Source organism: Phaethon aethereus, assembly GCF_964289735.1.
Source record: "Phaethon aethereus genome assembly, chromosome: 6".
NCBI classification, from domain to species: Eukaryota; Metazoa; Chordata; class Aves; order Phaethontiformes; family Phaethontidae; genus Phaethon; species Phaethon aethereus.
The window spans coordinates 28,279,574-28,303,237 of record NC_138580.1 but is presented as its reverse complement, the minus strand read 5'-3'; the positions used below and the strand labels follow the sequence as shown (position 1 = coordinate 28,303,237).

Here is a 23,664-nt window from a genome sequence, read left to right as displayed (position 1 = left end):
TAGACAAACAGCCTATGTTCTCAAATCTGTGTTTCTGCCCTGACTCCTTCCCAGTCAGTCCTAGTGCCCCATCTGCTACGTTGTAGTTTTCTTTCCACTCTCAAACTTCCTTACCATGGTTTCTAAGGCTTATTTTCCCTCCTGGTTTGTTTTTTTTTCCTCTCCCCTTTCTTGCTTTTTCCTGGTCTCAGATCTAGTACCTTTGATACTAGATAAAGTAACTATAACTAACTGTAAAATAACTATTTGCCTTAGGTAGCCCCAATGAGAAGCGTGGCCTAGAGCAGTTGACGAGTCAGATCCTATTCAGGAGCAAGCAGGAAGATCATCTAGTGCCGATGGATGCTTCAAGGGATAATGAGCCAGTGAAATTTCTTGCAAATTTTTGGGGTTTTTTTCTTCATTGCCCTTCTTTCAGAGGGACAGCAGAATGTATGTCCCTGCTGAATAAAATTTTATTCTACCATACCTTAGACCATAATTTCAAAATGGCATGAAGACTAGCTGCAGGCCATTAACCAGTGGTGCACCCCAGAGGTCAATACTGGGTCCGGTACTTTTCAACATCTTCATTAATGATCAGGTTGATGGGGCAAATGCTAACCTGATTTCTGGCTCAGACTTGGACTAAGTCCCCCACCTCTGGCCCAGACCAAAAACTACTCCTCAGCACTGATCTCTTTGCTCCAGCTTGCCTTTGGCTGCCTAATTCCAGCACCACCCCAGTGAGCCTCTAGGTGCTCTTTTGCTCAGCCCTAACCCTGTAGACAAGCTAACCCTCATAGACAAGCTGTTGAGGTATGGGATGGATAAGCAGACAGTGGGGTGGACTGAAAACTGTCTGAATGGCCAGCCCAGCGGTGGTGACCAGTGACACCAAGTATAGTTTGAGGGCAGTAACTAGCAGTGTATCCCAGGGTTCAGTACTGTGTGTAGTCCTCTTTAACATCTTCATTGCTGATCTGCATGATGGGACAGAGTGTGCCCTCAGCAAGTTTGCTGATGACACCAAACTGGGAGGTGTGGCTGTCATGCCAGAGGGTCGTGCTGCCATTTAGAGGGACTTAAGCAGGCTGGAGAAACGGGCTGACAGGAACCTTGCAAAGCTCAACAGAGGGAAGTGTGAAGTTCTGCACTTGGGGAAGAGCAACCCCATACATGAGTCCATGCTGAGGATCACCCAGCTGGAGAGCAGCTTGGCAGAAAAGGACCTGGGGGTTCTGGCAGACACCAAGTTGACCATGAGCCAGCCATGTGCCCTTGCAGCAAGGAAGGCTAACTATCTTAGGCTGCATTGGGGGCAGGTGGGTGAAGGCGATCCTTTCCCTCTACTCGGCACTGGTGAGGCCACACCTGGAGTAATGTGTCCAGTTCTGGGCTCCCCAGTACAAGGCATTTACGAAGCTACTGAAAAGAGTTCAACAAAGGGCCACGAAGGTGACGAAGGGACCGGAGCATCTCTTCTGTGAGGAGAGGCTGAGAGAGCTGGGACTGTTCAGCCTGGCAAAGAGAAGGCTTGGGGGGGGATCTCATCATGTGTACAAATATCTGAAGAGAGGGTGTAAAGAAGATGGGGTGGAGCCAGGCTGCTTTCATTAGTGCCCAGTTACAGGACCAGAGGTGATGGGCACAAATTGAAACACAGGATGCTCTGTCTGAATATCAGGAAACAATTTTTTACAGTGAGAGTGACTGAGCACTGCCACAGGTTCCCAGAGAGGTTGTGGAGTCTCCATCCTTGGAGATACTCTGAAACCATCTGGACACGGTCCTGGGCACCTGGGTCTAAGTGGCTGTGCTTGAGGGGGGGAGTTGGACAAGATGATCTCAGCCATTCTGTGAAAAGTATGAAAAACAGATTTCCCAGGGATAGGGACATCCCCATTTTTTTAATATGGCCAAACTTAACTTTTGCTTTTCTTCATCCTTTGAGGTAGCTGAGGTACTGGTTTTGCATCATCTCTTCCTCAACTTCAATTCGAGATAGACACTAGCATCGCGGTTTTCTTCCCAGCCAATTGGTTTAATGATATTACAAGCAAATAACGTTCTGATCTTGTTAAAGTTGCACTTTAATAAGAAGCAGCACTGCCAGGTTTGTCTGTGAAAATTTCCTTGCATCACATTTCTAGCATTAACACTTTGCCAAATAGTATATGTTGTGTAGTATGGCCCCAGATCAATGCGGGGGAATGTGAAAAGCTTAAGTACTGGGTAACTGTGATCAAGCACAAGGGAAGTTCTGGAGAGATTCATAGATACCATTTTTCATTTAAGTTCATAAGCAACTGCCACCTATCTCTTGGCCTTCCTTCTTTGCCCTAATAGGCTGTGGGGGAAAAGATCTTTTCTGTAGGAACTTGTGACAAGAGCCAGTGTGACTTGATGCATTTAAAATATAACTGCTGCTTTCCAATTTTCATTCAGAAGACATCTTCTGTGTTGGAGTTAGACTTCTAATGGCAAAAAGTTTGTGAGTGGTGCACAGAAGTAGATCAAAGGAAAAATATGGCACTACCCCAGTGTCATGTCATTGTAATATTTAAAAAAATTGCAGGTGAATAATTCTCAGACACAACCCACAAAACAATACTACTGCTTTACCTGCATTTCCATATTTATTAACATGATACAATGTGAAAATATCTCAGGAATGTGCCAGAGAGATAGAAAACCCTGTATTAAGTTGGGAAGGAAGGAGGAAATGTTTGATGACTCTCCATTAAGGAGGATGGGGCCTTCACTGAGAAAAATGGCTGCTTGTACACTCACATTTAGTGAGCTTTGAAAGAGAGTAATGTCTTTTTTCCCTTCCTGCTCTACTCATATAGGTTATTCTGGATTATTTTGAGCAGAAATGTAATAAAACATACGTTTTTGAGAATGCTCGTGAGCTACTACTGTAAACACAAGTTCACTGTTTATAAATGGGCTGTGCCAACATTGCCACACATGGTGTTTCAGGGTAGGGGTGTTCTGCCTGTCCTAATGAGTTTATCAAGAAATACAGAAAAACTGCTGTTAGTGTTCACTCATTGGCTTTTCCCCTTCCAGTGCTGATCACATACACACTTGTTCTAGTGGTCCTTTTTTTAAATAATAAATGAAAACAACCAACAGAAAACACTTCATTAATGTGATTGATGTTCTGATTGATACACAGTAAACATGAGGCTAATAAAGATGTCTTGAAGTTTTGGGGAATTAGGTACAAATTGAGATGTTAATATGGTGTTCTCAAGTAACAGGAACCTGTGTTTCAATAAAAACTCTGCAGGAAGGAGAGTCTTTGCAAAATAAGTGATTGCCTTTCTACCTGAGGCTAGACTGTAGCTAGGAAAATGAACAGTGGATACTTGGTTCTAGTCCTTCAGAAGTCAACGTGACTTGTGTTTTTCGTTATCTTCTTATCTGCATTCAAAGAAAGACTTCAGAAAAAAAATTCAAATATTGAACATAAAAGAAATTTTTTCTTTTACACATGTTGTGACCTGGGTATCTACCCTGCTAATTTAAATGAAATGTGGACTTTGTTACTTACCTCTTACCATTTAATTACTAGCTTTCCTAAATACTGTAACTTTTTTGAAGTGATCTCCCGGCTCTTTTTCCATTCTCCCTGTTTTCCATTCTCCCTGTGATCTCTGTAAAAGGGATCAGTTAATGACACTTTCAAAATGTACAATGAAACAAAAAATAAAACCCTGACTTAGAAATGTGAGGCATAAAGTCATTTGAGTAATGTCAGCTCTGTCATAGCACACATCTTGCATATTTAATGTTAAAACACAGCTGGAATATCTTTAGCTGCACATTTAACTGGGAACTGGGGCAGGAGACTGTAATTGTCATTATATTAAGGAAACCTTAACTTTAGATTTTGGGGGGTAATTCTTTCCAATATTCCAGTATAGGCTAAAAGTATTGAAAACTGAGTTCTGGTATAAAAATACAAAGAAAAAGTCATTAACTTAAGACTGTTGCGTTGCAGAGCCGTACTCCTTCAATTTTAGTTCACAATACGTTAGGATATTTTGGATGAACAAGTTCTTAACCAAAATATGTTGACAGGCATTCTTTAAATCAGGTGTGATGTTTTCCATAACCAAAAGTAATCTCAACTCAAAGCTTTAAAATACAAGTATAACAATACTCCCAAAGTTGTCCCATTAAAGTGAGGAGTTTATGTTGCAAATTTACAGGCATATGTACTGCTACTAAAAGTGAACATCCTTTTCCCGTCAGAGATAGAAATTGCACTCCTTTATGTTTTGTGGTTTTACGCGGTGGGTATACGTATGCATCTCCTTTATGCTTTTCCATAGCATCTATGTGGCCATAAAGGCAGTCCTGTCACAGAGTGGATACTGCTGAATGTTTCTGCTGTGTTAATTTTCAACCAGACACCTGACCGAATTGTTTGTGTGGCCAAAGCAGCACTATGCTATAATTGAGAAATAATGCTGCGCAAGGCAGGCAGGCATATCAGCCGTATCAGATACTTACGTTGGTGTATGCCACTTGTGAAACCATGACCTAAACAGCAGTCCTGCCATTTATGTGCATGTTTATTATGCTTTGGCAACCTAACTCGCATCGCTATTACTAGAAGGATTTACTAGCAATGATGAAACAAATACCTAACTTAAATATGATTTGACTGTATGTCCTGGCCTTGTTAGTTTGTGGCATTGAATAGCTTACAATTGTGGTCAGGTATTTTTGCTACCTGTCACCTTTCTTTGTGTGAAATGAAAAATGTTGTTAGCTTAGCACAAGCTGATGGGTTGCATGTCTTTCCTCCCATTGAGAAGTTGTCTTGGTTCTGTGTACAGGAGAGGAGAGAGCCTGTGTTTTGTGCCTGAGTATAGTTTTGGGGTGGCTTTGATGGGGAAGGGGTGTGGATAGTTGTTTTCTTGGGCCATTAGGAGAGAAACAGAATAGATTGTTACAAGTTTTGAAGGATTCTGTAATTATTAAATTATTTCATTAAGTAATCAAAATAGATAGTTGTTCCTCCTGCTTCAGTGAAACATCATTTGTCACAACAGCACTGATGCAACTAAGCACTAACTATAAAGAAAAACTTGAATAAAAATCCTTGACTACTGTGTGCTTTCAGAAATTTGTAATTCTTACTTCCTTTTTCTCTGTGCATTTTCAGTAAGTAGATTCAGACCTCTCTTTATAATTTCTTGCCAATTGAAACAGGTTCTTATTTTTTTTATTGTAATTCTGGATTTTTGTTTAAAATTAAATTTCATTTTAAATTTCATTTAAATTTAAACTGGCTTTGTTAAACTCTAGTAAAGTATAAGAAATCCTGATCCCTGAACCCACATTAAAATTGAGTGGGAAATGAAAAGTAATTGGTAGGTGTTAAAGTAGTAAATCTTCAAAATCATTTTTTGGTCTACATATTTATTTATTTTTAAAAGCATTTTGGAGAATAATGGGTTGTAAACTTGGAGATCGACAAAGATATTGAGGCTGTGTTGGCGCAGGTATATGAGAGGCCCCCAGCTGATTCCTTGTTGCTTGCTCTCTTGTTTCTGCCTGTGCAAAATTGTGCTGCTTGACTTCAGTGAAGAGCAAAACCAAATGTGCTGTCAAGCTTTGTACAGCAATAAAGGTTTATGGTTGGGTTAATGAGCAGCTTTTTTAAACCATAAATTACAGTTTCTCCAAATGTATGATAAAATTTTAAAAAAGCCTTTTGCTCTTGTTGATTTCATAATTTACAGGTGCATAGCATCACTTTTAGAAACATACAAGTATTTAAAGCCGTGTTTTCTAGCAGTAGTTTATTTCTACAGATAGATATGGTTAATGTTAAGGAAGAATATTTTAGAGTTCTAGGTGTGTTTTACATTTAAGTGATTCTAGGTATCATGGCACTGTTTGTTTTTAATAGAATGCTAATCTGATTTAACCTTTCTAAGCTATATGACACCATCTTTACGGTGAATAAAAAGCCATAGTTCCCTGTAGACTAATAAAAACCTATGTTCCTAGGTAATTGAGTTCCCAGATAATATTTCAAGCTCACACTATTTCTGCTTGTGTCAGCTTACTGGTTCATTCTATTGAAAAGAATTATGTTTCTCACAAGGCAGCCTATTGTCCTGTCTAGCTGATTTTTTTTTTTTTTGGTGTATAGTATCGTCACAGGTGTGAGGGAGCAAAAGTTGTTAAGTGAGAGTACATAAGTAGCATAGAGAATACCCTTTAGCAGTTAATAGGAACATTAGTTATTTACTGAGAAGTTGAAAACTTAAACTCTGGATTTCAGGACAGCTGAATCTTGACTTTTACAAGAAAAGCAACCATCTAAACACATGGTAAAGGAACCACAAATTACATTCATGCAAGAAAGCAATGCAGAACTATGTGTCTGTGGCATGCTGAGTGTTGTTGTGATGGGCTGTGCTACTTTTGATCTGTGAAAAATCTCTAAGGAGATTGAATATTTCGGAGGGCGTTTGTTTGTTTGTTTATTCAATATGTTTGTTTATTGTTCTAGAGATTTTGAAGTAGTTATGATGCTTTTAAATCTTAGCCACAATGAACATCCACAACTGAAGATTTATAAAATCTGAAACCTGCGTATGGCATCTTAAAAAGAGTGGTTGCTTGTTTAGCTGCGTATTTCAAATTCACTGTCAACAGAAGTATCAATAATCTCCAGAAATTAAAAAACAGTATTGCTAGTCTTACAATATGCACGTTTTTTAGCATCAGCAAATAGAATAGATTTAAATTAATCTGGATTTTTAATGCATTTTCAGTTGTAACAAAAATAGATTACTTAGAAGAGCATCAAAGAAGAGAACACTTGTTTGCTTTATGTGTCTTAGAATACTTAAAGTGAGGAGAAATACAGCCTGGGTTTAGTAAAGATAAAGGGAGTATTCAAGCTACTTACTTACTGCAAACGGATTTAATAGTTTAAAATATTCCAAACCAATGCACATAGTGTGGAATCCTATTTATAGGATTTGTTTCCCCTACTTTCTGTCTGCTGTTAAATTCTGATTTTATCAGTGTGCTATTTATGTTTTATGTTGATCAACCAAAAATCTATTGGGTGTACTCAATTGTACACTCTTGTTGAAAATGTATTGTCCCAATCTATGACTGTAAATACATGATATGCTAAAAATATTTGCTAGTAATGCACAAGGCTACTTACAATATGGAAGAACAGAGAAATGCCAAATATGTCTATACAAAATACATACCTCCAGTATGTTCTTTTGGAGGTAATGATAGTTGTATTTCTAAATGTTAGTTGTCTTAAAAAATGAGTCTTCATCATGACTAAGAAGTAGTTGAGGATTTATACGTGGGTAAATCAGCATTTCAGTTCATGTTTTAAAGCATGGTAGCCTCCAAATTAAATCCACTAAAACTGGACTGAAGTTAACGTTAACTGGAGTTCTGTGTGTTGTGTCCCCCTAGGAGGAACAGGCGGCTAAACTCAAAGCTGAGAAGATTAGGGTTGCATTAGAGAAGATTAAAGAAGCACAAGTGAAAAAGGTAAATTATTTATACTCGTTCATAAGATCTTTATTTTATACTTACTCACCTGGCAAATGCAGGCAAAATTCTTTTAATTTGTTTCTATTAACCTTAAGTTGCCCTAAATAAAATAGGAACACTCTAGTCTTCTGATCTTGAGTGATAATGTACTTTCTCATTTAGACGGGATGTAACAAAGAAAATCATAGCATGTGGAAAAACATGTTTTTCTTAAGGAATAGCTTATTTTGCAGCTAGTGCAAATTGACTTTGCCAACTTCCACCCAGAGCTGAAATGAAGGTCCAGCCTCCTGAGATTGTCTTTGTGTATTAAGCAGTCAGACATTTAAAATTTTTGTCTGTTTTCTCTACAGACCCCTTCCCATTATGCATAGCAGGATTTTCCAGTGATAAATGGAATACAAGTACTCCAGACTACAGACAGGGATTACTAATTGGAGGAAGTCTACCAACATTACTTGATGCACTATCAAAGAATATAAAGTGTTCCCTTGAAATTTAGCATTCTTATTTTACATTTGGAGTGTCTCAGTAGCTTAAAATGCCATTTGCATTTACTGTTTGTTTATCAAAAGCTGAAAAACTGTCCTGGTTGGAAGATGAGAATTAACAAGCCACCCAGTATATTACATCTAGTATGCTTTAACTTTTCCAGCTGAACAAGGTGTAAGAAAGGAACCAAAGAGCATAATGATTGCCAAGAAGAATCTATTCCCTGAAGTTTTTTGATTGCTTAAAAATTGGCTGCATTTTTCTTTCTGGACAGTGACCTCTTTAAAGTGCCTGTGAAAAGCCATTGTGTTTTAAAAGCAGATTTCTTTTGCACTAATGCTTCATACTCCCCAGAAGAAGGTTATTTAGTATAGGTATATTGTTTACATAATCAGCATTTCTAGAAAATATGGAGGAAGTGGGCAGAAAGCTTGAATTGCAGATCTAAAAAATTCTGATCCTATGTAAGGTTGTACAGAACTCTGTATCTATGTTTGTTCCACCAAATATGTGAGAAAAATTGTCACAGAGACACTTTATTAATCGGAACAGGACATTCTGGCAGGAGGGATTTTTTTCCTCCTTAACACACAACTAAAGCACAGTGTTGTATTATTGGGAAGACCTTTATATTTACTCTATTATACTGAAGGAGAACAGTATCTGGTTAAGTGTCTATGATACAGATATCTAACCACCATTTATGGCTTTTTACATTTTGAGGGAATGTTTTGATTGTACTTAATATTTTATGCTATTTTAATGAAAACTTAGAAAAAGAAACAAGATCTTAAAAAATATGGTTTTATTTGAAATGTGGGAAGTTAATCCTCCTTGCCTTACTAATTTTCTGCTTAATAGTTGGTGATCAGAGTCCATATGTCTGATGACAGCTCAAAAACTATGATGGTGGATGAGAGGCAGACAGTGAGACAAGTGTTAGACAATCTGATGGACAAATCTCATTGTGGTTACAGTTTAGACTGGTCATTGGTGGAAACCATCTCTGAATTGCAAATGGGTAAGTAATAATTATAATCACTTCTAATTCTTATTTACTGATGTTATACTTGTCTGTATCTATGGGCTCAGAATGATGTAAATTCTTGTCTTCATAATGTTCATCCCATTCATTCATGTAGTAAATGTTCATGCAATAAAGCTCATGAATGACATTGTTTCAGAATGATCTGGGAATGTTTTCTTCTTTTCATATTAAAAACACGGCTAAATTCGGAGGTGTGATATAGGAATTTTACTAATGTCTAGTCACTGAGCCTCTTGGTTTTGATGCGTTCCTCACAGAAGAAAGAGGTAAGGGATAAATCTACATTATTTTTCTGTTAAATATTTTAATGCAGTTGGCAATATGGCTTTCAGGGCTGTTAAAGCTCCTTTGCACTGCATTGCACATACCGCAATATAAGTTGTTCATTTAGGCAAGTGATATAGTATCTGAATGGAAAAGGAGGGGGAAAATGGGAGAAAAACAATTTTATTAATCGGTGTTATCAAAGAAGAATTACATCAAAGAGCTGTTAAGCACCTTACCTGTTGACTAAAGAAAAGCAAATTAGTATTTCCTCCCTTTTGGTGAAACCTTTTCTGTTTCAGGCAATGTAGCGTGTTAACTTTGCTTATTGTTAGAAAAAAAAGGTGTTGTAGGGTGACAGAGTGTCCTTTGAATCTTCTACCTTTCATATGAAAAATAACACCTTACTGGGCTCAAGACCTTAAAATTTCAGTAAATGAAATCTTAGAAGTTGTCCAGTTTTGAAACCAGAAAGAATTTGCACAAATTCTATGTAAATCCAAATGAGGTATATAAAAATCAAAGCTTTAATCCTGTAACATTTTACCAATGAGAATACTGTGAATAAATAACCTTATTAGTTCTGCAATAGTTTTATGTTTCCATTATTGAAAAGTCTCTGAATGTGTAGATAGCAGTATCCTGGTCTCAAGGCTTAACCAGGGGCCTTTCCCATCCTAGATTTCCTTTCATAAGATCCTTCCATTCACTGTGCAGCCTGGAAGCAATAAAGGAAAAAAATATTGGAAAAATATTTTCAGCTTCTGTTAGAAACAAAGAGAAAGGCTTCAGACAGAAAGATAAACTGGTATTTATCCAAATTAACAGTGTGACTGAATTAAGATTATTTTGAAACAAAACCAGGTTTTAACAAATCTCTCTTCGGGTGTTTTGCAAGTATATGCATGCCCTACTGTATGGCCTCAGTGACATACTGGGAATGACAGAATTTGACTGCTGTATTGAAAGAGTTTCAAGCTAAAGAACATCTTCTATTAAAATTATAGAATTTTAAATTCAGACTACAACATGATAAACCTAAGAATGATGCAAGAGGATAGAATTCAGTTTCCTCTTTCATTTTTCAGTTTGGCTTTTCTTGATCCGTGGTAGGGCAACTGTTTTTCATAAATTTCTTTTTTTTTTTTTTTAAAGAAATCCAAACTGCAGCCTGATTCCTATATTTTATATTGGAACTTGAAAAGCAGTTGGAAAAATTATTACAACAAAGCTCTCAGCCTATGTACTATTGTATATTGTATTGTGTTGTGCAAATTTGCCAGTGGTTCGTCTTTTGAAACCTCTTTTTCTGGCAATGCCTATGTGAGAGGAACTCACTCCTTTGTCATCCTTTAGCAAGACACAGAAGACCTACGTAACTTCACAATGTATTTTTACTGTGTTGTCTTGTCAGTTGATTGCTCATTGATTGCACAGTTCAATAAAATGCAGTGAAAGCTTTAAGCTAACTGTGGAGAAAGACATGAGGCCTGTGGAGTTCTGATTATCTTTGCATTTTATGTGGTCTGCTTCAAATGCATGTGGTTAACTGGTTTTTGAGGAGTCTTTGATTTAGGTACACGTACTTCAAGTAGAAGGCCACCTGTTACTATCTGATGGTTTAACCAGGAGCTTTATGTACTTTCAGAAGATATTATTTCCAGAATGCAGAATGAAATGTTTTTCCCAGTTTCACCCTGCAAGTTTGTGACAGAAACAACCCTGGAAGGTTTCTTTTGGTTGGGATAAGGGTTGTATTAATTTTTTAGTTAGTGCAGACTACATCTATGAAATATCTGTGAGTTACAATGTTTTAATTTTAGAGTATGTTTAATAATAGCAACATTGCATTATATGCAGCTTTATATACTATAGGTACATATATACTCAGTATTCTTATAATAACAATTGATACATTTTGGAAGCTATCCAGTTTCAGTAATGAGGCTGCAGTGTGATTTAAGCTTTCACAGTCCTCAGAAGTTTCTTTGTTTTGTTCTTCTCTTAGGTAACTCCTTTTTTACTTTCTTGGAAGACAATATTGCTGTGTTACTGATAGAGCTTGATGAAATTTAAGAGTTGAAACTTGAAAGCTTCTTAGAAAGATCTCACTGAGACTTCAGTAATGTTGTGTTGTCATCTCAAACCTTAATCACTTTCCTACAGATGACATTTTGTTGCATTCACTCTGCTTAGTATTCTTAATTACCAAAGATGTTGAGATGTCATCTGTCATCTCAGTCTTCATTAGTAATAACTCCTAGGTCTGGATGTGATCAGTGCCATATACCCTCTGTAAAAATGTGGTATAATTGATTTTGTGGGGAAAAAAAACATGTTCTGCTTTCAGATGCAGTTGAAAGGCCAAGAAAGTCCCAAAGAATTCTGAAAGAAATAATTTGCTGAAATTATTGAATGAAAAACTGTGTGGCCTACGCAAAGAGGGAACAAATTACAGAAAGCAAGATTCTACTTAACAGTCTTTGAAAGGAGGAGAAAGGTGGTCTAGTGGTTTCCCAAAGATGTATTCTTCCTTATTTATTTTAGAATAGGGGTTTTCAGATACTCCTCTACCATTTCAGTAAATTTTTCTCCTTTTTTCTTCCTCTCTTCTCTTTTCCCTATTTTCAGCATCTTGTACCTAATGATAACTATCTCAACAGAGAGTCAAAGCTCAGAGTTCTCGGAAGCCATTGCCGGTACATCATTTATTCAGCAAGATAAATTATAAGAAATGGACAGTGTCAGTTTTCAGACTACTTCTACCATACGCCCACTAACCATGAATATTCTGCATTTCAGGAGCATTTTGTTTTCCCTCTTACTATTGTCTGTTACCTTTTTTGATACTTTACAAGTGAGGTAGTGATTGGGCATGTAGAAACAAATTTTGTGCTGAAAAAGCTGCCTAATAATAAATTCCTCCAGGGATTGTGTGGATTAGAGTACATATAAATGTGATAACCTTCTTATTTGTACTCATGACATGTGAAATGTCGTCATTTGAGTCTGCTGTGTTAATGTGGGATGGTAGGCTTTGTCAGGTGGAAAAAAAGAAAACACTTCATATATTGATGGAACTATAAGCCTGAAGAGACAGAAGTGAGGGTGTTGAGTGAGTGTATGTGTGAAATTGAACCAGGTACATCTGAAATTTGACTAAATTCTTTTAGTTTCTTAGTGTAAACTTATTCCTCATTTTAGTAGACCTTGAACTCTATTTTCTCTACATATATACCCTGTCTCCCGGATAGGACTACAGACTAGTTTCTATCACAGAATGTGACAGATTCAAATGTATTTGCTATCTTGTTATTGCTGCAGAAAGGATCTTTGAAGATCATGAAAATTTAGTTGAAAATCTTCTGAACTGGACAAGAGATAGTCAAAACAAACTAATGTTTGTGGAACGTATAGAGAAGTACGCACTTTTCAAGAATCCCCAGGTAAGCCTGAGATTCATGTTAAATGCGTGTTTGTGTGCGCACATGCATGCCTCATTGCAGTTTCTCTACTTTTTTTGGTAGCATTCATTTCCGTACTTTTATTTTGATACTTGTGTATGTATTAAAATGCCAGGCAACTTTACATTTTGGCACCATGTACCCATCCACATTGTAGTTGGCACAAAAGTCCCTAGCAGAAAACCATGAGCTGAAGCAATCTCTTTGCTAAGGTGTTCGTGAGTAATTTTAATGGAGATGAAGGCAAGCAGTTTCATGGCATTTACACCAATACTTAGTGCTGTTCAAATGTGTAAATATGCAAGAAAGGTGTTGACAGATACTGCTAATAGAAATGCCTCTCCGCTGTGCATTCTTATGTTGCTGGCAGGGAGGGGAAGAGAAAATCAAAGAGAACAGCTACTCAGTAGTCAAATGGCAATTGAAGAGAAGAGAGCAGGGTCCCACGCTGTGGAAGCTGGGACCTGCCTCTGTTCACCCGTTTTTCCTGTTCCCTGGCTAGGAAACCAAAGGCCCCTCTTCTCTCTCAAATGACCTCAAAGGGCTCTCTTCTATCAAATGGTAGCTACAGATTTGATACCCAGTTCTATCTACAGCAGCAGTTCAGTATCATAAGGGAGTGGAGGAAAAGAAACAGAAAAGCAGAAGATAGCTCTTTGAAGAATTTGAATTGGAAAGAACTGGATATAATACCACTTGATCTCTCTCTTAACTCTTACCTAATGTATTCCCTTTTGCAGTCATAGATTATTTTTGTATTTGTATGGTACCTATGTGGTAATTTCTTGTATTTAATCTGAGTATCAGTTTTGCATGCTCATCCTTTGGGACATCATCAGTGTACTTGATTTTAAAAATTTTTTTTTTTTAAAGCAAGAATTGAAAACCAGGTCTTACTCAAGTGCTTTTTGATGAAGCAGCAAAACTCTAAATTCTTTTTAAAAGCATGTAGTTGATACATTTACTATCAGTACATACAGTAGGCACTGTCAACAAGAATGAGGTACCAGCATAAACCCAATATTTCTCCGTGGTTTAAAATACTAAACTGGCTAAAGTTTGTGAATATTGTTTTTTTCCACTATAAGAGCTAGGGGTTAGGATGAGAAAGATCTTCATTGTGCTAGTCCTTTCCAAGCTGAAGAAGAGTACAAAACTTCACAGTACCTATGCATAGTTAGGTTCCTCTTAAGAAGACAAGGAGTATTTAGTACTTCATGAAAAACAAATATTTTTATTCAGCAAAACTATCAGGGCAGGGTGGAAAGAAGTACATTGCCAGCTGCCGACCAACACCCCCAGGTCCTTTTCCACCAGGTAGCTTTCCAGCCACTCTTCTCCAAGCCTGTAGTGTTGCATGGGGCCGTTTTGGCCCAAGGCCAGGACCTGGCACTTAGCCTTGTAGAATCTCATACAGTTGGCCTCGGCCCATCGATCCAGCCTGTCCAGATACCTCTGTAGAGCCTTCCTACCCTCAAGCAGATCAACACTCCTGCCCAATTTGGTGTTGTTTGCAAACTTACTGAGGGTGCACTCAATTCTCTCATCCAGATCACTGGTAGATATTAAACAGAACTAGCCCCAGTACTGAGCACTCGGGAACACCACTTGTGACTGGCTGCCAACTGGATTTAACTCCATTCACCACAACTCTTTAGGCCCAGCCATTCTGTCAGGTTCTTTTACCCAGTGAAGGGTATACCTGTCCAAGCCATGAGCAGCCAGTTTCTCCAGGGAGTGCTGTGGGAGATAGTGTCAAAGGCTTTACTAAAGCCTAGGTAGACGACATCCACAGCTTTTCCCTCATCCACAGTTTTGTTCAGTTAATGTATTGTTCTTACATAATAGATGGGGGTTTTTTCTTACTGCGTCAGAAAGGTAAACGAGAAATGTTATGGGCCTTGATTTCAGAATGCCTATAGAAATATTAAGCTTTCTCTTGTTACAGAACTATCTTCTGGGGAAGAAAGAAACCTCTGAGATGGCAGACAGAAATAAAGAGGTGCTGCTAGAGGTAAGACTGCCAAAACAAAAAGGGCAGAATGGTCATTTCAGAGCTTGAAGCTAAACTCTAAAAGGTTGTGGTGATTGAAGTTGATGGATGGACCTGTGTGTAATTCTGGAACAACTGTGAATGGAATGTGCTACATTTGAAATAAATGTCTATTTTAATGTTACCCTGTCTCAGATGTGATCAGTTAATAAAAATGTGTCTTAATTTTATTTAATAACTGAAATACAATACACAATGATAATTGAAATGAAGTTACCTGTAACTATGGCTAAAAATATTTGAAATTTACGTAACTCTCACCTGGTTTTTTTGACCTGTGGTGGTAGTGATTTTTTTTTACTAGTACTCTCCAAATTGTTACTCTCTACAAAATTCTGTAGCATTGGTTCAGTGACTGCTTTATATTAATATTTTAAATTTTGTTACTAAGCAAAGTAGTTAAAAATTGTTTCAATTACATTTTAAAATAACCAAATATTAAATTTAAAAATGAGTGACAGAAAAGGAAGTCAATTATTATTGAACACATTAAATAGTTTACAGGACTAAGGACAAAAAAAAAATGCGTGGAGCAAATAAAGCAAAGAGTAAACATAGCCTCCATAAGCTGAAAACTGAATGGTTTTGTGGCATTTTTGTAGAGACATACCCATGCTTGAAGTGTCATAGCTTCCACTTGATGTCCAGAATAATGATTATGATTTCAGTAGTTACACAAAAGTAAATATTTTGGGTATTTAATTTTGGATTATACTTAATACAATTTAACTTATGAGTAGCTTATACCTGCTCTTAGTATATTGTTAATATGGATTTTAATAAGTGGTCATGTGAATGCTGTGGATCAAAAAGATGCTTGAAGCCATGACGTGCTGAAGGTTGTAAATCTATCAAATTCTTTCAGTCTTCTAGGATTAATCGTAAATCTCTGTGCTCCATATAATCTGGAGTGTATTTAAAGTGTTTGTTTCCCTCTGTTATCTCTTTATAAATAGAACCTTAACAGAACTTGTAGTGTTGGCAGTTAGTAACAACAAAGTACTCATGGAATTAATTATAGCTGTATCTGATGGATATATAATTAGGTTTTGTGTATACTTATACTTACGGGGCTAGATCTATAAGGTGACTTCATGACTTTAGTAAGGCCACTGGTGCATCTATTACTGATAAGCAATGGTTAGAAAATCTTTACAGTGGCTGCTAATATTTTCTTTGTCGTTCTTGCACTGAGAAAATGCTAAGATCCCCTATTGTGTTTGTCTGAATTACCTTATAGCTTCTACAGTTAATGTGTAATTCGTATCACTGCATGAAAAAAAGAGCTGTCGCTGTTACATGTGCATTCCTTAGATAAAGAATTTCAGAATTTCAGTAATGAAAAACAAACCCCTGCATGCTGTATGTTCTTCCCAATCCACTGTGTTTATCATCAGGAATGTTTCTGTGGAAGTTCTGTAACCGTGCCAGAGATCGAGGGAGTTTTGTGGCTGAAAGAGGATGGTAAGAAGTCTTGGAAGAAACGTTACTTTCTTCTTCGAGCTTCTGGAATCTACTATGTCCCTAAAGGGAAGGCAAAGGTATGCTACTTTAAAGCAATTTCCTTGAATTATTTATCGCTGGTAAATTGTGCACACAGGTCAGCCTTAAATTTTGACTTAGCTGTGCCTTGCTTAGTGCCACATCCCTTAATTAAAGGTGCAACTTTATCATGGAAATACTGTGTAAATTACTGTGGTGGCACTTGATGTGAAGAGTGTACCCCCAAATTTAAAAATACAAGAAGACAAGGGTCTGTGCTTTGAGTGAGCTTGGGGTTAGGTGTTCAGAAACACTTGAGTAAAAATGGTTGGTGGAGTTGAGAGGCTGTTTTTTTCAAGCAGAATTCAGATGAAGGACCAAATTGCACTGCAAATGCCAATCATAAAATATCAGACCAACTCCACAATGAGTCTGCATAATTTCATTGGTTTTAGTTGATATAAATGGGATTCTTTTCAGACCAATTTGTGCTATGTTTTTTGAAACTGGTAAATATAATATAATTTCTTCAGTGTCACTTACTGCTGTGTATCAATAATGAAAAGTAAATAGAAAGCTGCTACAAATGCATTATAGCTTCAAGGCCGAACTACTGTGAGTTCAAGTTGTCCATGAATCTATCAGTCTTGATAGCAGCAACTGATCCCCAGTGCAGGAAGTCCACTTCCCACACAAATGGCAATGAACAGGAAATCTCTGTCAACGTATCAGCTCCCTTTAGAGCTGAATCTATCTTGGATGTTCTTTCCACAGCCTTTGGCTTCATTAAAACCATCTGTATGCAAGATAGCCTGTTGAAATTCTGTGCCCTGCAATCACTGCCAAACATCATTAGAATTTTACTCATGGTCACACTGGAATTTGGATGCCTTCATTATTACCAAGATGAAATGTAACTAACAGCTGTTAAAAAGTTCCTGGTCAACCAATCCTATTTACTTTCTCCTGATACCATCTCTGAATAAACAGTAGTAGTTTGATGTAAAATGTTGTCAAAAGGCAAGATGCAGACAAAACACAAAAAACCAGACTGAATTTGGAAAAGGGCATCCTGGTTAAAAATGAATGTCTGAAGTAAGACTTTGCATGGCTGTAGCTCCTTCTTGTATTGGTAGTTTTCAAATCAAATTGAAACTAATATTTGACCTTAACTAGACCTTATATTGGTATCGGATCTTAATACTAAGGTGATTTTGTCAGTGTGTGTGGTTTTCTTATAAAGATGTTTTGTAAATGATTAAATTATTATTTTTGTATTTAATAGGTCTCACGGGATCTCGTGTGCTTTCTACAGCTAGATCATGTCAATGTTTACTACGGACAGGACTATCGGAACAAATATAAAGCACCCACAGACTATTGTTTAGTGCTAAAGGTAATTTGTCAATTACTTTGAAAATTCTCCTACTGAAAAGAGCAATTAAAGAGCTTGAAACATTTCCACACTAATTTTAGTCCCTCTTAACTACACTTCCTAATTGTGGAAGCAACAGCTGATTAACACAGCATTAATCTTGGAAAAGATTATAATTTAGAGTACACTTCCTATACTAGTATAACAATTGGAAAACTATACCTGTCAGTTTTCAGTGTGAATCTCTAATTTATCTTCATTCTGCACATGAGGAATCTAAATTGACGTAAGTTACAATGACAGTGAGAAAGCTATGTTTATCTACATTTTCTGTGGAGTTGTAATGAGCCTCCTTGACAGAAATACAGTTTTTAAAAAAAAAAAAAAAAAAAAAGGAGAAAATGCCATGTGGGGAGTAGAGCAGACGGAAGAAATTACTATGAATCACTTTCTTCCCCATTAAGCTGACAGATTTCCTCTACCTGCCAGAAGATCCATGTGGATTGCAAGGTGGGGTGGAGATCACAGAGAGCAGAGGAAGAATGACTTTACTGGATTCATGTAGCACCCTAGGCTTCTCTGACAGTGGCCTGCCTTTATAAGCTTCTTAGGGAAAAATTAGATGTACAGGATGGTCTTGCAGAGATACTTCCACAGAATACTTTTTCAGCCTTTAGAAATTTAGGGAGCCAGGCAGTGGATCTTGGTTGTTTAATAGCCCTAGGTGCAGTCTTACTCTTTGAGTATGATGTCTCTTGGGATTACAAGAAACTTTGAGAATGCTGCAGCAGTTTTTTTTTTTACTTGCTTTTTACTTTTTACTTTACGTTCTTTTACTTGTTCTGAACCATCAATTGCTTTCCATTTCATTTTCCTCTAGTTCTTTTATAGGAAGTGAACAGTTAGTGCACAATTGTTGCCTGTTCTCCATGCTCCTCATGGCTTTGTAACCGTTTTCATATTGCCCTGAATTGTCTTACTTCCAGACTGATGAGTCTCAGTCTATTTAATTGTTCATCATGCTCTCAAACATAATACTAAACTTCTTTTTTTCCTTTTGGCAACTCTATACCTTACAGCAGTTCAGGTTCAGTGAGATATTACCCCTTGAAACGCTAACTTCAGGGAGTTGCCATCTTCTCAAAATGTAGGTCAATAATTGTGCAGAAATTGATATTAGAGAGTCAAGTCTATCCATGTTGCCCAACCTGAGGGAAAGGGAATGCTGTAAAGGAAGAAACTTCTGAGTATAAAGGACAGGTAGAAAACAAATGTTACAAAAGCAGTGACCTGGTCTTAAACTGATATTTAACACCTTGAGTACTTGAAGTTATTTTAAATTGCATCAACTCATCTCCCAGTCTCTCTTGACTCCTACACAGTGTTCAAAATTATGTCAGTTCCTGCAAGATAGCTAGCTACAGTGCTATTTTAAAACAGGTTTTCACAGTATGTTCACAAGAAGTAAAGTGCCTTCATGGATGTGAAAATGGTGCAAGTAACAAGATTTAGTTACACTTGCACTTACAGTTTTCCTTTGACCTCTTACCTTCCCTGATGTGTAGCTCATGTGGTGTTGCATATGTCAGTACATTAGAATGTTTTATGTACCTGGAGTGTGTGGCTGCCTGTCCACTGTATGAAAAAAGGATTTCATCTTCCAATAGACAGGGCAACATGCATTTGGGCCCACTGAGAGGTAGCCACTGAATATCAAATATGGTACATGATATTAAGGGAGAAGGCATACAGCTGAAACTGGAACTATTTTCCACATTCTTATAGGTCATTGGCACAGTCAATTGAATGCAATTAAAACAAAAAAAGTTAGTGTTTGTAAGTATTTATAAATTCCTTGAAATAAATTGATTTTTTCTGTTTACATGTGTCACTTTCCACATCATTTGGACAGGTTATAATAGTGAATATATTTCACTAGATCAGTTAAATAGTGAATTATTTTTTCAGACTTGTTGACCACACAGAGTAAACCAGACTAAGTCTTATCTAAGTATTGCCATTCCAAGCATAAATGAAGACATGAAAATGTTAAAGTCAAATTTTATTGTGTCTAAATTTTCCCTTTATTTAAGTAAATTAATGGAGTAGAGTTAATCAGATAACTTAAGACAAAGTGAAACTATATTTTCAGTGTGAAACTGATGAATCGCCAAATTACTGTATAAGCAGGATTGAGTCCTGCCTTCGTCAATTCTTAAAATGTTATAAATGATGTTTTATATTAGTACCAACGTATAGAAGCCATAGAGGTTTTTTTAATAGAAACTCAGTTTTGTGCCACCAAGATTCACTAAGCTGGGAAATACCTCCACAACATGAACATGTTTTTGGAGAGGTGAATGGCAAATACAAACTCAAAGGCCGATTCTCACTGAAGTCCAGAATGGATATGTCTTTATGTGTTTGCTTCCTTTGTTTATCTTGAACCTTATTGTGCAAGACAGGTGCTGTGTTAAATTGTTAAACATAACATTTGTATGCTTGTATATAGTATTAGCTCCTTGGTCCTAAACGTTAGATTTCTGAGAGGTTCTTTTGTTTCTATATAGCCAAGTTTTTGAACAAGTCCAGGAAAAAGATGGCTTGTTAACAAAGTAATTGTTTGTGCTTCTGTAGACTCTTCTTTGTTATACAACATGTATGTGAAAGAGGCTGGTAGTGAAAAATGAAAAGTTATCTAATGTCATAATTCAGTTATTTATATTCTGTTGGTGGAGATAAACATGTTCATGTTCATTTTGAAATAATTATGTTTGGAAGACAACAGCAGAAAATACTCTGAAAGAGATCAAAAGTTTTTTGATATATGTTTCAGACGGTCTTCCATAAAACTTAAATACAATCATCAAGCAAAACTGTGTCACTGAACTGTAAGATAACAGAGGAAATGATAAGAAATTGAGTAGGGTTGCCCCAGCAGCTATGACACATGTAACTTCTACAGCGTGGACAGGAAACAATGGAGTAATCCATCCAGAATGATTTCCAGTGTCTAATTTTTTAAAAATATACATTTCTTGACTGCTGAATTGGTAAATATAGCACCTTTTTTATACATGCATATGGGACCAGCAGGTATTTTGGATGATAGCCCTGCATCAGCAGGGTGGGGACCTTGAAGGCTCTACAAGCTGAAAATGGAATCGTGCTTAACAGCATGTCATTTGAGGAGTGTCTCACTCAAGCCATGCAAAAGCAGGGAAGACCAGCGTGTCTGTGTGTTCCTCCAGTTTGTTTTGGTGTGAGAGGAAGGTGAAATATCAGTTGTCTCCCTCAGGTGGTGAGTTAGTCCAGAGACCAGTGAAAGGAGACAACTCTTTACACTTTCGCAGTCTCTTGCTTATGTTTAGAAAAGGTGTTTGCAAGCTGACACTGTTCTTATCACTTGGTTTGAGAGTATAAAGATTTCTTCCTAAGAGCCTTACAGGTACAGAAGACTGTTGGTAGGTAGAAAGTGCAGCACTAAAATACCAAGTCACCCTTTCTTAGTGTTTTAAACCTGAAACCAGTGCACACTGGACATACTGCCAATCTGTGTGTGAAGCAATCCCCACTGCCACCTCCTTAAATACTCTCAAACATTTTTAAGTGGGCTCAGATACAGACTACTGTTGAAGAGCTTCCAGCATTAAGTTTCTCTGTATAGACCTCAACAGATAAATGGCTTTCCTTGCATTCCTAGCTATTAAAATATTGATGAGGATCAAAAATTTTTCTGCAGCATCCTCAGATCCAGAAGAAATCCCAGTATATCAAGTATCTTTGCTGTGATGATGTAAGAACACTACACCAATGGATCAATGGCATCCGCATTGCCAAGGTAACCTCCTCTGGGCAGTCTTGCACTGTTGTCATGAGTTGTTGTCATTAAGTGTTTGAAACCATTTACAGTTACTTAGCAAAATACATGCTAAATCTAACTTCCCTCTGTTTTATTCTGAACATTAACTGTACAATCTTCTTATATATTTCATTCCCTAGCAAAATTGTTAGGTTTTGTTGTTATGATAGTTCAGTAGTTGGTCCCTTTCTTCTTGTTTCTGCTGCACCTCTGTCAGATGATGAAGTTCTAACTGACATTATGGCTAGATTTTAGCCAGCTCCCATACAGATTTTAAAAAGAAGGCTTATGGGAAAAGAGAATTGAGAACACAGAATTGTGTTCCAAGATCCCCAGCTTGGCTTAGTTTATACATTGGCCCATTTCTGGCTTGATGCTATCTCTTCTAGCATAAGTAAACTCTTCTTCTTTCTTTCAGCAATTGACTAATAAAAAAAATCAATGTTGCCTGAGGTTCTTAACAAAGAGCCTGTTGTTTCTCTCAGGGAGTGGGGAAAGGTGGCATAGATAAGCCCGAGGTGGAGCTCAACAGTCTGAAAAGGGTACACAACCTATACAGTTGTTAAATTTGTCATTTTGCTTAGTATGGGAAGCAACTATACGTGAACTATCAGGAAGCATTGAAGAGGACGGAATCGGCATATGACTGGACTTCCTTGTCTAGCTCCAGTATCAAGTCAGGCTCCAGCTCATCTAGTTTGCCAGGTAATAATGTGATCTGTCTCATAATAGAAAGATTTAATTACCTTAATTAAGATTTAATTACCTCTGCTATCTGGAGACCTCAAGAGAGACTATTGCAGGAAATGGACTGTTTCTCCAAAGTCTTTTATCCTATGTTTAAGTCTGAAACATAAAGTCTATGTTTAACATACATACATATATATAAAAATTACTATATTACTTGCAGTGGTGTAGGTATTTGGAACATATAGTACTTTCTTGTTCACCTCCAAAAACGACTGTTTTTCTGATACTGAGAAGAGGAAACTTCCTTTCAAATTCCTGATGCCTCTATCTTCACCTATTTGAAAAAAGAAATCAAATAGATGTTTTAATGATGCATAGAGACTTGTGTGTGTAGCTCTTAAACTGTTTTTGTTGACTGAAATATTTGAAATTGGAAAATGAGAAATAGTCACTGCCCAAAGGCAAAGATCCAATGTCTTTAGAGTCAAATTTTTAAAATACTGTTTCTGTTCCTGTGTCAAACTGTGTGTGCCCGCAGTAATATGCTCCTGTTTACCTCTCAGCAGGACTGGGACTGTTTTTTTGTAGCACATAACAGTTTAAAAATTGATGAATGGTTTATATAGTTTCATTTCACTGTTCAGAGCTGACTGACACTTTGCCAGGTTATTCTGAACCCTCAGGGGCAAGTGTCATTATTGAAAACAGGCTATTGTGTGAAAGTGTTTTGTCCAGTTGTGCTGGGAAGGAGTGCTGGAGAGAGCAGGCTGCATGCATTGCATGAAATGGGGCTTTTCCCAAAGTGCGGGGAAGTTTTTACTTTGCAGCCTATCTGACACGCTGTCATCTTTGTGGAGTTTCAGATTTGATTAATACCAGGGATCTGTTTCACTGTGGTGTTTTCCGAACAGCAACGGCCTGGATGTGAGCTAGAGCTTACGCAATAGTTAGTGGGAACAATGTCGGTGGCACAACATGTTTAACAAGTGTCACCAATAAATGTCACGCAGTTGCATTATAAGCACACCAACTTTACTCTTGCATTCAGAAACATATGCTAACTGTTTCTTAACTTTCTTCTAAACAGAATCTCAATCAAATCATTCTAATCAGTCTGACAGTGGAGTTTCTGACACCCAGCCAGCTGGTCATGTCCGTTCCCAAAGTATTGTCACCTCCATGTTCTCCGAGGCCTGGAAACGAGGCACTCAACTGGAGGAGTCCAGCAAGGTAACAAGAAGACTTTAGCTTGAGAACCAATGGCCAACAAAACGTATGAGACAGTGATACCTCTTCCACCTCTGTCTTGAGCGGGTTTTCTTCTCTTTTTTACACTATGCTATTGATGTGCACTGCCATATAATTGTTTTTGCAGGAATCACTTTTTCAGGG

General features: G+C 37.3%; 1 protein-coding gene across 3 annotated transcripts in view; it reads left to right on the top strand.

Moving 5' to 3' along the window:
• Nucleotides 1-23,664, top strand: part of RAPH1 (Ras association (RalGDS/AF-6) and pleckstrin homology domains 1) — a gene marked incomplete at both ends in the record, with an annotated part of 57,487 nt that overhangs the window by 27,473 nt on the left and 6,350 nt on the right. For all 3 annotated transcript variants that reach the window (XM_082001321.1, XM_082001320.1, XM_082001319.1), the window contains 9 exons: nucleotides 7,462-7,539; nucleotides 8,896-9,055; nucleotides 12,671-12,792; nucleotides 14,759-14,824; nucleotides 16,261-16,404; nucleotides 17,631-17,741; nucleotides 21,463-21,561; nucleotides 22,167-22,287; nucleotides 23,360-23,502. In XM_082001321.1, coding sequence (XP_081857447.1) covers nucleotides 7,462-7,539; nucleotides 8,896-9,055; nucleotides 12,671-12,792; nucleotides 14,759-14,824; nucleotides 16,261-16,404; nucleotides 17,631-17,741; nucleotides 21,463-21,561; nucleotides 22,167-22,287; nucleotides 23,360-23,502 — 1,044 coding nt within the window. The remainder of the gene's footprint in view (nucleotides 1-7,461; nucleotides 7,540-8,895; nucleotides 9,056-12,670; nucleotides 12,793-14,758; nucleotides 14,825-16,260; nucleotides 16,405-17,630; nucleotides 17,742-21,462; nucleotides 21,562-22,166; nucleotides 22,288-23,359; nucleotides 23,503-23,664) is intronic.